At 42.0% G+C, this 21,379-nt stretch overlaps 1 protein-coding gene across 4 annotated transcripts in view; it reads left to right on the top strand.

The window, feature by feature from the left end:
* ARFGEF3 (ARFGEF family member 3) overlaps positions 1–21,379 on the top strand; it is a 178,936-nt gene that overhangs the window by 7,125 nt on the left and 150,432 nt on the right. For all 4 annotated transcript variants that reach the window (XM_059177442.1, XM_059177441.1, XM_059177440.1 and 1 more), the window contains exon 2: positions 1,073–1,124. In XM_059177442.1, coding sequence (XP_059033425.1) covers positions 1,073–1,124 — 52 coding nt within the window. The remainder of the gene's footprint in view (positions 1–1,072; positions 1,125–21,379) is intronic.

The following is a 21,379-nucleotide window of genomic DNA, read 5'->3' as shown; positions in this document are numbered from 1 at the left end:
CATTCTTTTTCTTATGACTGAGTAATATTCTATTATATATATTGCACCTCATTTTCTTTATCCACTCATTTATTGAGGGATGCTTAGGTTGCTTTCATTTCTTGGCTATTGTAAATAATGCTGCAATAAACATAAGGGTCCTATATCTTTTTGAATTACTGTTTTTTTTTTCTTCAGGTAAATACCCAGTAGTAGGGGAATTATTGGATGCTATAGTAGTTCTATTTTTAATTTTTTGAGGGACACCCATACTGTTTTCCACAGTGGCTGTACCAATTTATATTTCCACCAATAGCGCATGAGAGTTCTTTTTTCTCACATCCTCACCAACACTTATTTCTTACCTTTTTGATTTTAGTCATTCTGACAGTTGTCAGGTAATATCTGCTAGTGGTTGGGATTTGCATTTTCCTGATGATGAGTGATGTCGAGCATCTTTTCATGTGCCTGTTGGCCATCTGCATGTCTTCTCTGGAAAAATACCTATTCAGGTCCTCTGTCCCTTTTTTAATTGGATTATTTGGAGTGGATTTTTATTTTATTTTATTTATCTATTTATTTATTTATTTTGGTGTTGCGTTGTATAAGTTCTTCATATATTTTAGATATTAACCCCTTGTTAGATATATGATTTGTAAATATTTTCTCCCATTCAGTAGGTTACCTTTTGTTTTTGCTGATTGTTTCCTTTGCTCTACAAGAGCTTTTTAGTTTGATGTAGTCCCAGTAGTTTATTTTTACTTTTGTTTCCCTTGTCCTTTGTCTATTTTTATTGCAAGAATATAACATTTTAGCCAATTGTAGATTAAATTGAAATTCTTGTTCAGGTTGAAATTTAGTTATTCATTCTGTTTCTGTAGGGAAATGTATCCTAATTTTTTAACTGCTCTGAGGAAGTCTTTTGAGCTATCAAGAGAGGGGTTTTAGGTATGAGTGACTTGCATGCAGATAATTGAGAACTGACTAATGTATAATTATAGGAATTTCCAGGGAAAAAAGAAACTAAGAAATTTATCTGCAGATTCTCAGTCTATATGTATTTATTTTTAACTTTGTAATTTTCCTTCTGCAGAAACCCTGGGTGGTGTGGATACCATTGTCAAGATCCCTCCACACTTGCTGAGGTAAGGAGACTGGAGTTGTAAAATATGGTGGAAGTAAAAATCGCCAACTGTGTCTTCCTGAAGCCCCAGATAACCTGACTGGCATATAGCATTTTACTTGTTGACTGAATGCTGTTTTTTTTTTTTTAATATTTTATTTATTTATTTGAGACAGAGACAGTGAGAGAGAGTATGAGCAAGGAGAAGGTCAGAGAGAGAAGCAGACTCCCCGTGGAGCTGGGAGCCTGATGTGGGACTCTATCCCGGGACTCCAGGATCATGACCTGAGCTGAAAGCAGTCGCTCAACCGACTGAGCCATCCAGGCACCCCTGAATGCTCTTTTTTAAACCCATGAGCTGGGATAGTTCATGAGGTTAACATGATGGGAACCTGACTGCAGTGATTTCTAGGCATCTGTGGAGTGAGTGAAATCAGTAATCCAGAGAAAGCAGCTGAGGAATGAAGTGGAAGTGTAAAATTGGTCAGGGAGAAAAATGTCCAGAATCTAAGAGAGAATGTAGACATTGGGCAAGATCTTCCACTGCAGACTAGGAAATGCCCCCACCCCTTGCTAGGGAGAAGCAGTCCTACATCCTGTGGGATGGATTTAAACTCCCGCTGGTCCCTTGGCTGGACACCATCTCTCACAAACTCTGTAGCCATATTCAACAAGCCAGAAGTAGTGAGCCTGTTTTCCCGCCTTCCTTACGGTTCCCCATTCCCCTTTATCATGGAAGAAATGCCCTGTGTTGGACATTTGAAAAGAACAAGTAAGAAAGTTGCCTATGATTACATCACCTAAAGATAACCACTGAAAATTGTTTAACAGATTTTCTTAACAGACTTTTCCTTACAGATACACATTTTTACAAATTAGTATGAATTTTATTTATGTTTGTTTCTTCCTTATTTTTTCAGGCCACATAATATGAAGAACATTTTCTAATGTCAATATATGTTCTTGAAATTAAAATATTGTATATTCTTCCATTATATGTCTGCTGTAACATTTATTCAGTAATTTTCTTGTTATTAAACATTTGGATGATTTCTAGATTTTTTTGACATTATTAAAAATATTGACTTAAACAGTCTTTTGTTGAGTAAAGTTCTATACTGTAGGACATTATGATTTATTAGGTGTTTTCCATCTCTACAATTAGAAAGAACAAGAATTATGATTCTGTGTTTTTAAAAAATTTATTGCTTCTCCTATAGTATCTGCTACAAGCTGATATATTGTAGGGGAATTCATGTATTAATGAAACCAAATGTACTTTTATGTGTACAAAGCTAAATGGATAGAATGCCTGGCAATAACACTCTTGCCTGGGGTTGGGGGGCTGTGTTCCAGGCGGGGTATACATGAAGACTTTCTAAGACATATGAAGGTATTGATGGTTTAGGGAGATGGTTTCCTGGTCTTCATCATCTATAGATACTCTTTCTGAAAACTGCTTTTGCTACATCTCCTTTTCTATCTTACCTAGTAGAGTCCCTTTTCTCCTTGACCAAGGAAGGCACAGCTATTACCCAACCCATTCCAAACCTTACTGTGGTGTGTTGTCCTGGGGTGCAAAAGTCTCGTCCCACCAACAAAGCACTATGAAAATACTAGTGTTTGTGTTGGTAAAAAGGCCAGATTTAATGGCCAGACCATACATCTTTTTGTAAGTTAGTTTTTTCATCTTGGCTTTCAACAAAATTGAAGGAAGACCTAATCTAATTATAAGATAATAGACAAAAAGATGTTTCGATGGTAAGTATCCTTCATTCTCTTCTTTGTGTAAATAAGATTTCTTACTGCTTACATCCATAAAAATGAAAAGGTATGGAAATGATGTTAAATCCCCACCTTATTATAGCAATAAGGAATACTCCATCCATAGGTATATGAAGTAATTGGAGAAAAATAAACTTGGCTTATCTGTTTCTTTAGAAATGCATTCTAATGAAACAGAAAAAAAATAAAATAAAAAAGACAAAATAAAAGTATACTTTCCATGTTAACTACATTAACATTCTTATAAATATTCATTAGTGTTGTTTGGATCAGTTGGGTCCATTAGTAATCACACCTTGAACCAGAAGAAAAGTAAACACTTTTAAATAGTATGGACATAGGAAATTTTTTAAAAATCACTTTATACACATTTTGTTATACAGAAATGTAACAGGGAGATTAATAAAAGCCTCTCAAGAGTTAAGACATATTATATTGAGAGAAAATTAAGTTGGGGAAATAGAATGGAAATATAAGTTCAAGGAGAAAATAGACCAATGTAGCATTTTTTTACTGTTAAAGAAGAGTTTGCTCATAAACTTTTTTGTTGGATGAAGGTGGTTTTCAAACTGTTGTGGTATTTAGATTTCACTAGATACATTTAAAGACCTGACATGTTTTAATTAAAAATTGTAGTACTTTTAATATGGCAGAATCGTAACCTTTTCCATTAATTAAAATTATAAAGAAATGTAAATGTGAATTTAAAATACATGAAAAACAGAACTTTAACTTTTTCTTAGTGGCTGTTTGAGCAAAAAAGTTTAGTTAACAATGCCTTAAAGGTGAGTTCCTCATCCAGAGGGTTGTTGAACCTGGCGGCTGGGCTTCTTGTGGTTCTGGGTCTGTGATAAAAGTTCTGCCTATAGTGTTAGGGGTGAGAAGGCGGCAATGACACTGGAGAAGCCTCCTAGCCTGCTGGTTAAGAACATTCATCAAAAGACAACTGGTATTTTCCAACTCTTGGTATGTGTGTTGGGGCATGGAAAGATGAGCTACAGAATATGCCGTGTTAATGGGACCTAAACATGGTTGGTCAGCATTTAGCCATGCCATTTAGCTTTCCTGTCACCCATGGCCTTGAGATTTCCCCAGAGCTAGCTTGCCATCTTGTACAACTCCGAGAAGGGCGGGGTTGGGGGGATGTCACCAAATTGTTGGGAAGGATGCCAGATCAGGAGCTGTGGACAAATATATATCGGTGGCTTTCCATATCTTCACCACTGTTAGCAGATCAATTGGAGTGTTTATCCTAACGAGAAAGAGCTGCCGAGGTCATCCTGTGTATGTGTATTGTGTTCTCGGTGTGCAGTGAGGTCTATCAAACATCTTTGTGTGAGAACTAAACCCTATATATGAGACAAAGCAGATGTGAGCATTGCTCTTAAAGGTTTTATATTCAGAAGGAGGAGGATAAAGACGCACAGAACTGGAAAACCATGTTTTGTGCTGGCCACTGTGTATTTATGGTAGAATTGTATACATATAAGGGGGTTTCAGTTTGACCATGAGTCATAATCGTTTTCAAGCCTCTTTTAGGGTATGGGAAGAAGCCATAATTAGAACAAAAAAAGAGCTCTTGAATCAATATTTGTCTGATTTACTATTTCCCTTTATCGTAAGAGAAGTGATATAATGAGTTATGCTGTAATGGGCTTTTGTTTCTTTGTTGTCAAGTCAGTTTTGCTTTAATCCTTTGATTCCGTTGCCAGGCACTTTGAAACCCAGAGAGTACTTAACTCTGTCCAGTCACTGCATTTAACAGAGCATCTTTCTATTGTTTGAGTACCTGCTCAAAAAAAAAAAAAAATTAAAAATAAAAATAAAAATAAAAAAGATCTAGTCACTGTAAATATGTATACCCAGGAAAGAATTTGGATATATTAATTATTTTTCTTCAATTATATTTTAATTATTTTTCTTCAGTTACACTTCTATTTAGCACATGAGAAAGAAACCAGATTAACTATGTCTTGTGTTCTCATGATTTTGTATTCAGTTTCCATTTCCATTTCTGATAATCGCTTAGAAGTGATTAGTTACAGATATTTTGTTGTTTCAGAAAGGACAATAGGGAATAATTCAAATCTCAGATACTTTTGCTATGCTCTTTTTCTTCAGTTTTCTTTTGCCACCGACTGATTGCCTTTTACGTTAACTATATTAATGTTATGATAAATAATTACTCATACTGTTTTGCTCAGTTGTGTGCATTAGTAATGATAGCTCAGATCAGAAGAAAACTGAAACCTTGAGAGACTTGTGGTTGCATTATCTTCTGTTTTTCTTTTACCGTTGATTGCTCTGTGGACTTCATCTCCACACTAAAATTGTCCTGATGTCACATGAATAATTTTCGTCACTCCAGTGACTGGACTCAGTCATACGTAGAGCATTGCAGGGAAGAACCCCGTGGTAAAACAATTTTAGGTGAAGATAAGGAGTGGTTGGAGGCATTGCCTCTTCCGCCCCAGACTCTCAGTGAGCAGATGTCCACTCTCATGGCTGGTAAGTGAGCCTCTGTAGCAAAAGGGGTAGGGATTCATGCAGAGTGCCAGTGGGAGCCTGTGTCAGTGATGGAGGAAGGCCCAGGGATCCTGTCCTGTGGAATATTTCTGAATTTGTTAGTATGTAGTAATGTGAAAGTCATTCTGTCTTTCGTACCCTAAGTCTTGCTTTTGAGCTTGGCAGTGAGTTTAAAGTCCTTACCTTCCTCCACGAAAAGCCTGTCCCCTCATGACCTTTGCTTCTCTTTTCCTTCTTCTTAAACTTCAGTCCTTCCATGTCTTCACAGGGTTGAAAACCCATGAACAAGTGAGCTGTTGAAGTGTCCTTAGACGCAAAAAGGAGGTCATCGATAGCTCAGGCTTTTCCTTTGATTGGGGTCACCATTTCTGTATTCTACTTGGTTTACAAGCAGAAGGCAACTAAGGGTGCTCCCTTAGACTTGGTGAACTATCTCTGACTGAGTCAAGTGAGCACAAAGCATTGTTGACTTCTTTGTTGTTAGCCACTGGGTTTTCAACCAAGTGATGATAAGACTGGGAAGCTACTGGTCGAGAAATTTCAGTAGTTAATGGGAAATGTTTTCTGTTTCAGACATTTTTTCTACTTTATCCTGTCACCCTCTCTACCTCCTTGCTTTTCCCGTGTGGTCTGGAGAATCAAATGATAGAACCAAAATAACCTGGTCATTTTTGGAATCTTCAGGGCTGTGGTGGTTTTTGTTATGAATATTCAGGGGTGATGTCTGTGTTTTGTGAACTGTCGCCAGCCTTGCTTGGCAGGAAACACCTGGCTTAAGCCCACCTGGGCTTAACCACAACTTCTGGAATGTTTGGCTTCCTGCAAGTTGGTTCATCAGCCGTCCTCTTCCCTCCCCCCCTGTCCTTGTGATGGCTTGGTTAAGATGATACCTGGTTCTGTCTGATCATCTTTCCCTCAGAAATCTTGAAGAGTTTATATTATATCCAACCCTAATTGTGAAAAAGAAAAGGGCTCTTCTGTGGGCCTTTCAGTACTCTTGTTGTGTGTAGTCACCACCTTTTCTAGATCATTCTTGACTTGCTGGCACGTTCCCCCAAAATGGTCTTCCCTGTCTAATGGAGTTTTGCAATGTTCTTCTGCTTCTGAGTCTTGGTGGGGTGTGGTCAGTCTCTCTGCTGGCGTCTGGGCAAGAATGGTTTGCCTGCTGCCTTCTCCAGTGGCTTTGAAACTCCAAATTCTGGTGACTGTGGATCTCGATATCCTCACATAGCTCTACTTAAATCTTCGAGAAGGATGCTTTTCACCCCATGTGAAGGCCCAGAGACCTTAAGCCACCACCAGTTTGCTGCCATAGTTGAGCTGCCCGGCTCTCTGAATTTTCTACTCTGTCTTTCCTGTCAGATTTCCAGGAGGTTCACTCCCCTTCGACTGGGACCAGGTGGGGTGAGTGAGGCGGGGTCATGTAAGTGCAGGGTTCGGTATTTTGTTCATCATGGAATTTGGCATTCATTTTGAGTTTTTAAAATGTGGCATTAAAACATCTCACACCGGTCAGAATGGCTGAAATCAATAACACAGGAGGCAAGTGTTGGTGAGGATGTGGAGAAAAAGGAACCCTTGTGCACCATTGACAAGAATGCAAACGGGAGCAGCCACTGTAGAAAATAGAATGGAGGCTCCTCAAAAAAATTAAGTAGAATTAACATATGATCCAGTAATTCCACTACTGGGTATTTACACAAACAATATGAAAACACTAATTCAAGTTTATCACAGCAATTAAATTATTTAATTTATCACAGCATTATTGACAATAGTCAAATTATGGAAGCAACCCAAGTGTCCATCAGTAGACGAATGGATAAAGAAGATGAGAGATATATGTATACAATGGGATATTACTCAGCCATAAAAATAATGAACACTTGGCATTTGTAACAACATGGGTGGATCTAGATGGTATAATGCTAAGCAACATAAGTCAGAGAAAGACAAATACTATATGATTGTACACATGTGGAATTTAAGAAATTAAACAAATGAACAAAAAGAAAAGAGTCAAACAAAAAAAAACCAGACCCTTAACAACAGAGAACAAACTGATGGTTACCCGAGGGGAGGTGGGGGAATGGGTGAAATAGGTGAGGCGATTAAGAGCACACTTACCATGATGAGCACTGAGTCACGTACGGAATTGTTGAATCACTGTATTGTACACTTGAAATTAATATAACCCTGTTAATTATGCTGAATTAAAAAAATGTGGCATTAAAATATTGTTTATCTAGCTGACTGAGTTTTTTAATGCTCCCTAAAATTTTGTACTCAAGGCCAGTGGCTCAGTCATCTCACCAGAGTTCTAGCCCTGCACTCCCGGTGCTCTCAGAAAGTTCTCATGGCTGCTGGGGCCACGACGTTTAAGTCAAGCTTTATTCTGTCCCCTTCAGATTCCACAGACTATTTCTCATGAAGGATCTTGGTTTCTGCCCTGCTTTGAGTGGAACCTCAGTCACAGGCACCATCAGGGAAACAAGCTCTTTCCCACGATGAAGGCCGTGATTAATAAGACCCCCACTTCTGGGATATGCTGTCCCACGTGTACTAGTGTTTTACTTAAGGCATTACCCAGGCCCCATTCCACCTTCCTCCTGGGCCCAACTCAGAAGTTGAAATAAAGCATGCTGTTACAAATCCTCTTCCTTCCTCATGCCAAAGCTTAGACCTAAATGGCTGGTCTGTGGTGTTTGGTTACCAATCCCAAATTCCCTTGAACAGGAAGTATTTTTCTGAGTTGCTCTTTTCATCAAGATTGCCCACCGGGTGTCTCATATACATGCAGCCTTTCCCACTTCGTTATCCCACTTATCCTTGAAGAATGAGCTGTGTTTGCTAGACGAGATCCTTCCCTCCACTGTGCCCTCACTACACTCTGCACAAATTTCTCATGGTGCTTATCCATCAGGTTCGCATTTAAATCTAGGGGTTCTGTTCTGAAACCCTATCCTCAAGAAGTTCATATGTATAAATTAATCATCTTTTTAAAGATTTTATTTATTCGAGAGAGGAGAGTGAGAGAGAGATCACAAGTGGGGAGAAGGGGAGAGGGAGAAGCAGACTGCCCACTGAGCAGGGAGCCCAATGCAGCACTTGATCCCAGGACCCTGGGATCATGACCTGAGCCAAAGGCGCCCAAATCATTCATCTTTTCATCCCCTACTTTGGTGCTCTGTATGAGTTTGCAGGATGAAACTCTTCTCGAAACTGCACTGCATATCCCAGGGAACCTGTGCCTCATCTCCTAGATTCTTAGGAAACATAGTATTTGGAAGAATCCATGCCAGAATGGAATCTCAGCTTTAGCAATAGGACTTGTCACATCTCGTTGACTGAAAGGGTAAGTCCCAGAGACTAGGACCAGAAGCCCAACACCCAATCCATTGATCTCATCTAGTATAGTCTTAAATTCCTCACTCTCTCCTCAACCAAAGCCCTGACTAGCTTAATGTGTATTGGACCAGGGGTTAGGAGTTGGTGGTACTTATTGGGACCCTGATTAATGTTCTGTGCCAAAGGACATTGTGCAAGGATTCGAGCTCTCATTGGCCCACCTGGAAGAGGCAAGCTGACTTCCCTCCCACACTCCCAATATGAATTCCACTTGGGAGTATTTCTGTTTTAAAGAACGTTCACCCCCCAGATTTGCCCCTTTTCTTAGCCCAGGTTATTTACCACGAGAGTGGTATAGATGAGATGAAAATGTCAAGGGAATCCCCGAGCTGTCTTGTTAAAAGGCAGCCATTGGCAGTGAACCTCTTGTTGGCATTTCTCAGTGCCCCTCTGGGAACAATCCCAGACATGACTCCGGCCACAGCCCCGCCGCCTTTCACTCACCTTCTCTGTGATTATTCAGAGCCAACCTCAGCCTAATTGCCTTTCTCCTACCAGTTGCTCTTCCCAGAAAGTCTCTAACAGCACTTTTCCCTATTTGTCCTTGTCTGTGTCCCCCACACCACTCCCGTACCCACCCTGGATGAGCCTCTGCCCAGCCTTCTGCTTCATTTTGCCTGCCTGGTCCACATCCTTTTTCCAGCTCAGATGCTGGCACATACGTCCCTATCTTGATTGGGGGAAACTACTGATCTTTCCACATTCATTAGCATTTATGTTTTGAGAGAACCTTCCACAGTATCTTCTCACTCTTTGTAGGTTTTTTTTTTTTTTTTTTAAGATTTTATTTATTTATTTGACAGAAAGAGACACAGCGAGAGAGGGAACACAGCAGGAGGAGTGGGAGAGGGAGAAGCAGACTCCCTGCTGAGCAGAGAGCCTGATGAGGGGGCTTGATCCCAGGCTCCAGACCATGACCTGAGCCGAAGGTAAATGCTTAACAACTGAGCCGCCTAGGCACCCCAGTATGGTTTTATTTTAATGGCTTTTTCTGCTGCTTTTATCTGTTTTAGTGTTTCCATTCTATGCAGAATCCTGGAGCCACTTCAACAGGATGTGCAAAATGTTTATTTTTTAATTGAAATAAACATGGTCACATCAACTGGGAAAGACTGATTTAAAATGGATGAGAACAGCAAATGCCTTCGTCATGGTTTTTGGCAGACAGTTTCAATCTCGGCGTTGTTTTTGTCTTTCTTGTATCATGGAGGAGTTTTGGGTTCTCCTTGCTAGCTCCTGTCATCCAGAGGCGGAAGCAAGGGATGCTCGTGTAGATTTCCCAGGTCCTGTCTTCAGCTGTGCTAACTGAATGGCGGCTCTTAGCAGAAGTGCCAGACAGATGCTTCTAACGAGGCCTCCACTTTCTTCCAGGTGAATTTCAAGCATCTGTGCTTCTTGTGGATTTAAGCTCATCCTGAGGTCTTACCTCTTTCTGGCTTCTGCTTTTCTTCCCTAGTACAGCTGACCTCCCTTTGCAGAAATAGGCAAATATAAGTCAGTTTTGGCTCTGTTGATCTTTTGCTGGTTCAACATAGGAAGATGATGATGATGATAATAATAAAAATAATGGGTTTAAGACCCTTTGGTTAGTCTAAGACTGGATCATTTTCAGTTATAGAGAATTCTTTATCTCAGCGAGTCATGAAAGGAAGGAGGGAGACTCTGTCAACCTTGCTGGACATAGATGGGGACCATTTACGTGAACAAGGACTTGCCCTGGAGTTGAGATGATGTTCATCTTCCTGAGATCAGGCTTGCCCTAAACAGGTGAGCAGAATGATATTTCTGTGTTGGCCACAAAACCCCACTGGCTAGAAGAATGTGACATGTGGAGGAGCCTTTAGCAGTAGGGATGCTGAAATCCATGTTTGAAATCAAGGTGCCCCAAATATCTAATTTCTCTTTTTCCTTCTCCTGTTGCTAGGGAAGACAAAGAGTATTTCTGTCACCTTGCAACATAGCATAGGTACAATACTATACGATGTCCCAACTTACAAACAGCTTCTTCTGTGTGTTATCTGCCAGCCTGTAGGCCAATCCTAATGGTTTTCTTGTTCTATTCCCTTTGATAAGGAACACCTACAATTAGCTCTCAATTATAAAGCTTCTCCTTGTTAATAGCCCCTGACCTAAAAGCACTTTTAAATGATCAGTCCATTAAATAAGTGTATAACCCACCCAACTAGGTTGTAGGGGACATTGGGCTTGATTGACATTTTGGGATGTGAGCGAGATATTAATGTTCAAGAATAGCCAGCCACACATCATTCCTTTATGATAAATGGTTGATATCTTTATTTTATAGCCCTTGGTTCTAAAGGGAAGTATTGGAAGGAAACATAAAACCCCATTTTGAAAAAAATATAACAACCCTATCATGAATCTTCTTTCTTGAGCCTCTTTATTATTTTTGAATGGAAGGAAGGTAGGCTTTTTATTCTATGTTTGGTTTCTATAATTAAACTGTGCCTTACAGGCAATTTAGGTCCAAATTTCCTACTTTATTTCAGAGTATACCTCTGAGAAATTGTTTCTATTGATGGATTGTAACAGTGGATTCCAGAAGACGGGTAGGGACTGGAGCTTATTGATTTGTGATGTGAATGGTTCAGTGAATTGTTTGTATCTCTCTTGTTCACCCTGTAAGACTTTTTTGTTTCCCTACTGGGGAAGGCATGGTGCAAAGACTAAAATCATTTAGTTTCTTTGGACATCTTCATTTATTAAATATTTTATATTTTTTTCTGTTTTCATTCTACTGCATATTTCTGTGTCATTGAACTATTTATAAAGCAGTACGATTGTGTTATTATAAAATAATACCCTGGTGTGTCTTTTCAAGTGAAGTTCAGTAAACTTGACACAGGAGATCTCCTTTACCTCCTCAACAGTCCGGTACTCTGTTAATGTGGTGCCTTGTAGCATGCTTAATAGCCTTCTGATTCATATTTTCTCAACTAATTTTGGGACAATTAAGAACACAAGTTGACATTTTGAAAACCTTTTTTATGTGACGGGGCCTCTCCTAGGCACCATGCACGCCGGTCTTCACCGTGACAGCCCTTCCTTGAGGGGTGGAACGACTCAGGTATGGAGAGACCTTGTAGGCAGCCACACTGCTCAAGCCAGCCTGGGGCAGTGTCAGAACTGCTCACCTCCAGAGTTTACTGTCTTACTATGGGGTATTCCCCCCACCAGTACTGATTCATCACAGAGGTCTATTATTTCTTCTTCGTAGCTTCTGTGAAAAGCTGAGATACAGAAAACTACATTTCATGCAGCAGATTATTTGATGAAGTACCAGTGTTGAGAAGAGCACTTGGAAAATCTGTATTTAGCCACTGCCCTTTCAGAGAGCAGCTAATGAACGCAGGAGTAGGGTTAAGATCACCTGTCACTGAAACAACTTTAAATGCGACTTCCAAGGAGCCAGAGCTCTTAAAAGAGGAGGTGTCATATATTCAGACTGACGGAAGAGCTGTGAATTATCGAAGCTGTTGAGATCTGTGCATATACAGAACGTTGCCAGGAAAGGACCTAAACTGACTTTTCCACTTCGTGAGACAGAAGGAGACCTTAAGTCAAAGGACTCTGGTCTGAAACTGGTGTTGAGCACCCGCTAGGGAGACCCGAGTCATTATGGAATTAACTAACCCTTACCTCTCTGAGTTTCTGCTCACTTGAGTAAGGAAGAGGGTAAGCAGCAGCCGACGTGGGAGGGTCCCGACGAGTGAGCCTGCAGGACTCCTGCGAGGCGGGTTAGCACAGGCCTGGTTTTTACCGGGTCAGACTACGCTGAAGAAACACATCCAGTCTAGGGGCACCTGGGTGGCTCAGTGGGTTAAAGCCTCTGCCTTCGGCTCAGGTCGTGATCCCAGGGTCCTGGGATCGAGCCCCACATTGGGCTCCCTACTCAGCAGGGAGCCTGCTTCCTCCTTTCTCTCTCTGCTTGCTTCTCTGCCTACTTGTGATCTCTGTCTGTCAAATAAATAAATAAAATCTTAAAAAAAAAAAAAAAAAAGAAAAGAAAAGAAAAAAAAACACATCCAGTCTAGATCACATTCTGGGGGGGAGCTGACCTGAGCTAATTTTTAATTTAATGAGGTCCAGAGAGTACTGTTGTATTTTAAAGATTTTTTTTTCTCTCTCTCTCTCTCTGAAATTGTAACTTCCCCATTGCTTGTTTTATTTTGTGAGCCTCATTTTGTTTTTCTGTATTTATCAGCTGGGAGAAAAGTCTTTCAAAGACAAAAGGGGTTTTGTATGTTTATTTCAGAGTCTGTTGGTAGAGAAGAAGTCCAGCTGTGGTTGGCAGAGATGGGCTGAACACAACGTGCGTTGTGCTCTCCTGGGTTGACCTGGGGGTGACGGTATTTGCCCCATGGGATTTTAACCCCCATTCTGAAATATAGCTGGACATGGAAGACAGGGCCAAGAACATGACATTGCTCATGTGTCTCAGGCATAGTAACAATATAACTGTCATTTTATAGTCAAGAGGATATTTGATTAAGAAAGAAAGTGATTGTTAGTTTAAGGTATGTACACCCAAGAACCCAGTACAGTGGACACCTTCATAAATATTTGCTTGTGATGGTGCCTTGCAGCTCTGTCTTGAATGCCTGGAGCGTCTAGAGCTGTGATCAGTAGTAGGAAGACAGTGTGAGGGGGTCTGGGCTGTGGTGGGAGAGGCAGTGGCAGATGGGGACTTGGCAGATGGCTCAGAGTCAGCCAAACAGGCCATATCCTGTGTGCTGGGAGTAAAACACAGACCATCTCCCCTCTGAGAGCACGCCACACTGTAATAAAGTAAGTCCTGCGTCCAAGTCCTTGTTCTTCCGTATATGACTGTTGGGACCCTGAGCTGGTCATTTTGTCTGTCAGCTTCTGTAACTGAAGATGGACAGTGAAAGGTAGTATGGTGCCTCTGTTACCCCCGTGCGATCATTGATCAACCAGTAGATGCAGAGAAGAACAGATCTAGAGAGACCTTGTTCCAGACCACAGAGACAGACTCTGTCTCCCCAAAGAAGGGCTCAGGGTGCTTGTATGCTCCCCCCCCCCCCCCGCAGGTGAAGAGACACAGACGTACCTCCTCCTTTCTTCTCTCTTCTCAGCATTTGAGCAGGGGAGCAGCCTCTAGCCTATAGGCCTTGTCTCGGGTCCCTCCATGTTACAGGCATATATCGTTTCCAGCTTTACTGAGATGGAAATGACATAATATTGTGCGAGTTCGGGGTGTACAATGGGATGGTTTGATATATGTTTATGTTGTCAAGTGATTACCACATAAGGGCACTTAATCCCCATCCCCTGCCATGTTGCGTGCATGTGTAATGAGAACTTTTAAGGAAGATCCTACAGTATTTGTCTTTCTCTGACTTATTTTACTTAGCACAGTGTTCTCAAGGCTCACCCATGTTGCTGTCAACGGCAGGATCTCTTTCTTTTTCACAGCCGAGTAATATCCCATTATGTGCTTATGTACCACTTTTTAGGAAAGTTCATCTGTCACGTCAGTGCCTTCATCTGTCACATCTGCATTCATCTGTCCCGTCAGCGCATTCATTTGTCCCATCAGTGCAGCTGTTCTTAGACTTTTTGGTCTTAAAACCCATTACGCTTTTGAAAGTTATTGAGGACCCCAGAGGGCTTTTTAGAAAAAATATTGGATTATATCTATCAGTATTTACCACACTAGAAGTTAAAACAGAAAGTTTAAAAAATATTTATTAATTCTTAAAAGTAACAAGAAACCTATGACATGTTAATATAAATTAATTTTTTTTAAAGATTTTATTTATTTATTTATTTGACAGAGAGAAATCACAAGTAGATGGAGAGGCAGGCAGAGAGAGACAGAGGGAAGCAGGCTCCCCGCTGAGCAGAGAGCCTGATGCGGGACTCGATCCCAGCACCCTGAGATCATGACCTGAGCCGAAGGCAGCGGCTTAACCCACTGAGCCACCCAGGCATCCCTATAAATTAATTTTTTTATGAGAAGGAACTACTTGAAGAAAATTTAGCACGAAGAATTTTACATTTTTTGCAAATCCTTCCTGTGCAGCGGTGTAGAAGAAAACAGCTGGAATCTCAGCTTGGCTTCTGCATTCAGTCTCTTCCAATATGTTGCTCTGTTTGAAGGAGATAAAGAAAATCCTGCCTCATACAGATAAGCAGTTGAAAATGGGAAAGGAATCTTAATTGCCTGTTCAGATAATGGAGGATGTTCTTTCTTCATAGAGTCCACCATATACTCCTGAGAGACTGAGACCAAAAATACTTTTGAGTTCATGAACCCTCTAAAAGGGTCTTGGGCATCTCGGTTCCCCTTTGAGAACCATGTCTCCCCCATTTTATTTATTTATATTTTTTAAAGATTTATTTATTTATTGGAGAGAGTGAGGAAGTGGATGAGAGAGTGCATATGGTGGGGGGGAGGGTGCAGAGGAAGCGAGAATCTTCAAGCGGACCCCTGTTGAGCATACAGCCTGACAGGGGTCTTGGTCTCTGGATTCTGAGATCGTGGCCTGAGCCAAAACCAAGAGGCAGACGCTTAACAGACTGAGCTACTCAGGCATCCCTCTTCCCCATTTTAAATGTCAAAATCTTGAATCCTTGAGTCCTTCCTTCTTAAGATTCACCAACTGGGTGTACCTAGGTGGCTCAGTTAGTTGAGCATCAGAGTCTTGGTTTTGGCTCAGGTGTCATGGGGTCAAGCCCAGCATTAGGCTCTATGCTGGGTAGCGAGTCTGCCTGAGACTCTCTGCTTCTGCCTTTCCCTTTCCTTCTGCCCCTCCCCCTGCTTGCATGCTCTCTCTCTCTCTCCTCTCAAATAATTAAATTTTTTTTTTAAAGCCACCAACACTTCCTCTTACCTGAGAATTAGAGCTTCTCCCAACCCTGTCCTTTCCAGGCCTGCCCTTTCCAGCCCCTGTCCTTGGGCTCCAAGCTTTAGGCCTGCACAGCAATCATGTTATAATGCTCTATCGGGAGGTGGGCCTGTCTTGTGCCGCCCAGGACTGTGGAACTGTCACCTGGGTCACGTTGTTACACTGGCATTATCCCCTGCAGCTATGGAAATTGGCCCTGGAACCACACTGCAAATAATACTTACTGGGGTCTAATGAAGATTGCTGAAGATTTTAATTAAGGTGGTGCTTTACAGAAGGTACATGAAATCATAAGTGAAACACCACCTGATAAAACAGGCTCATGGTGTTTTGGCAGTTTGCAGCAAGATTCAAGTTCTTTAGTTCAGTTTCTCCCCCTACCTTCTGTGCTGACTTTCAAAGTGTGATTTCAGATAGAAGAGATTTCAGGTACAAAGGAGCAGATAAGAGTCGGAATTAAAGCAGTGTTATTTCTGATCCCTCACTCAGAACCCAGAGAGGCCTAACTGGTGCTTGGGAACCAGAGACAAATGAGCCCGAGCAGGTGCCATCAGTGAAACTTTGCTGTGGCAGTTTCAAGGGTTGTTCTGTAAATTCTAGCATCTGAAATAAGGAAGGTGAAATCTAATGGCATTCTGTCTTCCTCTTCCACTTTTGCTTCAAGACTCAAGCAATGTCTTTGAGCTGGCCTCTGTGGCAGTCCATGATGAGGCTGGCTGTTGATGGAATTATGGGGACAGGGGGAGGACCCAAATTTCTGGTAGAACTGCACCCTGTACATACCTAAAGGCAATGGTTTGGTATGGTTTTGAACCAGAAGACATGCAGGGGTTTTCCTAGTTAGGAGGTGATTGTCAGCACGTGTAAATTCTCTGCACCTTTCATCCCTCTCCCCCAGAACAGAGACCTCTGATCGCTTACCTAGCATCCAATCACCCCCTATCCTAACCAGCAGGACCTGACTGAGTGTCCACGATCTGCTTTTATTGTCCATCCTGTGCTTCAGAGGAGCCTGCGCCGACACAGGTGTGGGTGTACCATCTAGCCATGGCTGTTCCCTGTGTCAGGGGTATCAGAACGGAGTGCGAGAGGGATACTCTCTCTGACTCCTGAAGGGGAAGTTCTCTCTTCCAGGAGATGTCTCATCTTCCAGTGATGCTTGCAATGGCCACAGCTTGCTTTGCAGCTGTGAGGGGAACCTGTGGAGGGTGGACAGGGGTAAGGGGGGTGTACGTGGGGCAGGGGGAATGGGTAAAGCTGACACTTAAAGGGCGGATCACCCGCACGATGGAAAGAACCTAGGCTCTTGGCTGTGTCATCGGAGCACTGGATCACCTAGAATTGGGGCCAAACTGCCTCCGTGTTTAAGCCGCTTAGGGAGTTGATTTCCTGTCACCCGCAGCTGAAAGTGCTCTCCCTGATACACCCGTTTTAAAGGAATCCATGTGACCCTAGGGTCCAGGGGAGGGAGTTCAAGTGAATGCGGCAAACCAGGAGATCTCTAGGTGGAGTCCCTTTCCTGTTGCCTGGCTGCATTTTGACCATTTTTCTGACCTTTTAATTTCTTCTACGGGATAAGGGCAAGGAGACTCTAAATTAAGTATTTGGTAACTCTGGGGCAATAGTACTGGATATTTAAATCTGTGGCATTTACAAGGTCTAGGGCCTGGAGCTGCAGCTTTGGCACCCTCTCCCACACCCTGGGCACACTGGGGCATATTGTAGCCTTCCTCTTCTGCCACGAATAACTGATTTGCTCATATGCTTCCCGCAGCTGGACTCTAAACTCTGTCATCCTTATTCCCAGCCCCGTAGTGTAACGTGCCTCCCCGCAGTATTGAAGGAGACCAAGTCTACACCAGGAATTGTGCTAATGACTTTATACATTATCTTATTAAGTCTTGCAGTAAGTACGATAGGTACAAAAATAATTTATATTTGAATAAGAAAACTGAGGCTAGAGTGATAAAATCATTGCCATGAACTCTCACAGCTAATACAAGATAGACAGAGGTTCAAGTACAGGTTTGACTTGAAAGTTGTTCGTTTAGCTAATATAACCTATGTCTTCAATGGATATTTGCTGAATATCGTCACCTAGATATGTTAAAATAGGAATTATTGTTGTCTCTGTCTATCCCTTCATTTCCCCCTTCACCTTTGGGAAATGTATTGGGGCAGAAGGCTCACGTGTGATTCCTTGAATATTGGCTTTTCTCTAGAAATTGGCTTTAGGGTGTGTCCGGCTGGTCAGCGGGTTAAGTCTCTGCCGTCTACTCCAGTTGTGATCCGGGTTGCTGGGATCAAGCTCTGCTTTGGGATCCCTGCTCAATGGGGAGCCTCCTTCTCTCTCCCCCCACCCTCCCTTGTTCTCTCTCTACCTTTCTCTCAAATAAATAAATAAAATCTTAAAAGAAAAAAGAAAGAAATTGGCTTTGGTAGTATGTAAGTGATGAATGCATTCAGCTATAAGTAACGGAAAGCCTAACTATAGTGTGAACAAGATGGGGCTTATCTTCCTCCTGTAATGGGCAGTCTGGGATGTCTAGGGTACTGCTGAACTTCCATTATATTTGCCACAAAATGGTTCTTGCAGCCATAGTCAGCATGCCCTCATCCCAGACAGAAGGCAGAAGGACAAAGGACAGAAGGGCAGAGACAACTAAACAGGTCTTGCCCTTTTCATCAGGAAATCCAAAGTACTTCAAGAGCCACGAGGGAGGCAGTGACAGTAGGAACCAGGATTGTCGGGAGCAACTTAGACCAGTCTTGATTTACCACTTGAGGCTGGGCATGCCGTCAGCCAAAAACAAAGTTGTAATCAAGTTACAGGGAGAAGGTTGACAACTGCAAACCACATAGCTCAAAGAAGCAGAGGCTATGAGACTTAGAAGAGGTGACGGAGCTCCCCCATCTCGCTGCTAGGACAGCTGAGACGTAAAGACTAAGAGCCGGTTTCCTTAGACTCTCTTCTTCTTACAACGCTTCCCAACTATTTCCCATAAAATATGTGTTTTCAAAGCTCTTTCATATCCCTACTGTTTATCCTTCCCAACCTTTCAAAGGAGTCTAGAAAGCTTCTGCACCTGCCTCGTGAACAGAAATTGCATACCAGAAGACCAAAGTAATATGCTTAGGATTATCCCTGACATTTCTTGGCCAAAACAAAATCACCGATTTCCAAGTTAGGCCAATGTTCTTTTAACAGACTCCATGGCCTTCCCTGACACTGTGATCTTCCCCAATAGCCTTATACTGAAGCCAGAGCCGGGGTTGGGGCGGGGGGAGGGGTGGGGGGGCTTCCTGCCCAGATACCTTGGACTTTCTGTTGGGAAGGCCCGGCTACTCCAGTTCCCCAGCATGGATGGTTTTGGCTTTTCAGGGACAACTGGGTGGAGCCCAGCCTGCAGAGAGATATCGGGTCCCTCGGAGTCCCCAGGAAGGAAGGACAGCCAGCTCGTGCCCATAAACTGGAGTACAAACATTTTTTCCAAGGTACTTGACCCTGTCTTTTAGCAGCAGGGTACTTGGTCATTTTGAGCGTGGTTGGCGTGTTGTTGCCTCCCTCAGCTGGAACTGAGGTTGCCCCGGTGCCTCCTGACACATGGGGAAGAACACAGTGATGTGAACACCGTGTTGAGTCACACTAGTGACAAGGCATCTGAGCAGCTGGAAAAGTGTTTCAGTGATAGAGTTTGTTAATCTCAGCTTTCCATAGTGGGGACGTCTCCCATCAGTATTAGGATAGAAAATGAATGGGGTCCCTTTTTTTTTAACCTTATAGAAGAAGAGACCCCCTTTCCTTAGCCAGAGGTTTTTATCTAATTAGATTTTGCCACTACAGAGAATTATAGCAGAATTTTAGTTATAGTGTTTAAAATACTTGAATACACATTTGCCTACAAATTTCCCTTTCTTCCATACTAACATCCTTATGAGCCTGCAGGATCTCAGCTTGTTTTCCTGGATTTTGTAAGGACCCATATACATACTTTGGCAAACTCACCAAGTCCCTATTTGGATGTAGGCCATTGAGAGCCAAGCCTGTAGCAGCTGGCTGTGTGGCATTCACTCCCCGTGATCTCTGGAGGCTGTGGCTGGCGACAGTAACACCAGGCCGACTCATGGTAACACCATCAGGCAAAGGAGCACCACCATGGCCCTCCTGGTCTGGTGGTCTGAAGTCCCGTGTTCACGTGCCAGCCTGTGATGGTTGTCAGGCAGGGTTTGTTGTCCTGATCTATAATCATTTTACTAAGAGAGCCATCTGTTGCTGCTTTTTTTCTTCAGTACATTAAAAAGAAAAAAAAAAAAATACGGGGCATGTTTGTTTTTCTTCCAGTATGTGTTTCATTTAGGAAGGTCATGTGGGTGTGTAAGAGTCGATAAACACCTTGAGTGGAATAAAGCAGCCCCTTGGTGATGTGTTGCTGCAAACACAGCTGCTTTTAGGATGCCTGGGCTCCAAGGCAGGTTAGCAGGCTGAAGGGTAACTAGCGCCCAGACACAATCCCAACCTTTAAAATTAAATTTATCCCAAGAAGCAGTCTTGTCTTCTTATCAGATTTTGCCAGACCTGAGGCTGCTGAGTGGCAGATTAACATGGATCTTATTCATCGGAGTCTACAGGAGGGACGAGGGGAGGCATCAAATCTACATTATGTTTAAAGCAGACGGCTAATAAGGAAACAACCCGTTCTTTTTGGCTCTCACCCAAGGCTTATTTTTCGAGAGCGCTTACAGAGTGGGATCTTTTGGGATAGTCAGTGGTTGAAACACTACACACACATGACTGTTGGGAGAAGTTGCTATTTATGGGAATAAATTTTACATCATGGTTCTCTGATGCTCATTGCCAAAATGTATTGCTTTAAGGGACGTGATCTTTGTACGTGAGTGGCCGAACGTGATTTTTGATGATGACGGGGAAAGAACTGTGGGGCGTTTAATGGGACAGAGGCTTTAATTTCAAAATATAAAAAGGTATTCAGTGGCTTTTCCCAGCTTTATTGACAAAGAAATTTGCATATACTTAAGACATATAGAGTGATGATTTGAGATACGTATACACTGTGAAATGATGACCACAATCACGTTAATGAACATATCCATCACCTCACTTAGTTACAATTTTTTGTGTTAGGAAGACATTTAAGATCTACTGTCTTAGCAAATTTCAAGTATATAATAAAGTATTACTAACTGTCGTCACCATGTCGTACATTACATCCCCAGAATTTATTCATCTTCTAATGGAAACTTTGTACCCTTTGACCAACATCTCCTTATTCCTCCACCTTTCAGCCCCCGGTGACCACCATTCTACTCTCTTTGAGTTAGACTTCTTTAGATTCCACCTATAAGTGAGACCGTTTGTTGTCCTGATCTATAATCATTTTCTATAATCATTGTCTTTCTGACTCTGGCTTATTTCACTTACCATAACGTCCTCAGCTTCATCCATGTTGCACACTTGGCAGGATTTCTTTCTTTCCATGGCCGAGTAATATTCCATTGTGTGTTTGTGTATTTATGCTTGATATCTAAAGTATAGGTACCTAGGTATATCTGGTACATATGTAGATATCTGTATTTTTATATATTTATGTATAGATCTATATTTATATATCAATATCTAGGTAGATAGATACCACATTTGCTTTAT

The sequence above is a fragment of the Mustela lutreola genome, chromosome 6 (genome assembly GCF_030435805.1).
Source record: "Mustela lutreola isolate mMusLut2 chromosome 6, mMusLut2.pri, whole genome shotgun sequence".
In the NCBI taxonomy this organism is placed as follows: domain Eukaryota; kingdom Metazoa; phylum Chordata; class Mammalia; order Carnivora; family Mustelidae; genus Mustela; species Mustela lutreola.
This window is presented reverse-complemented; position numbering and strand designations above follow the sequence as displayed.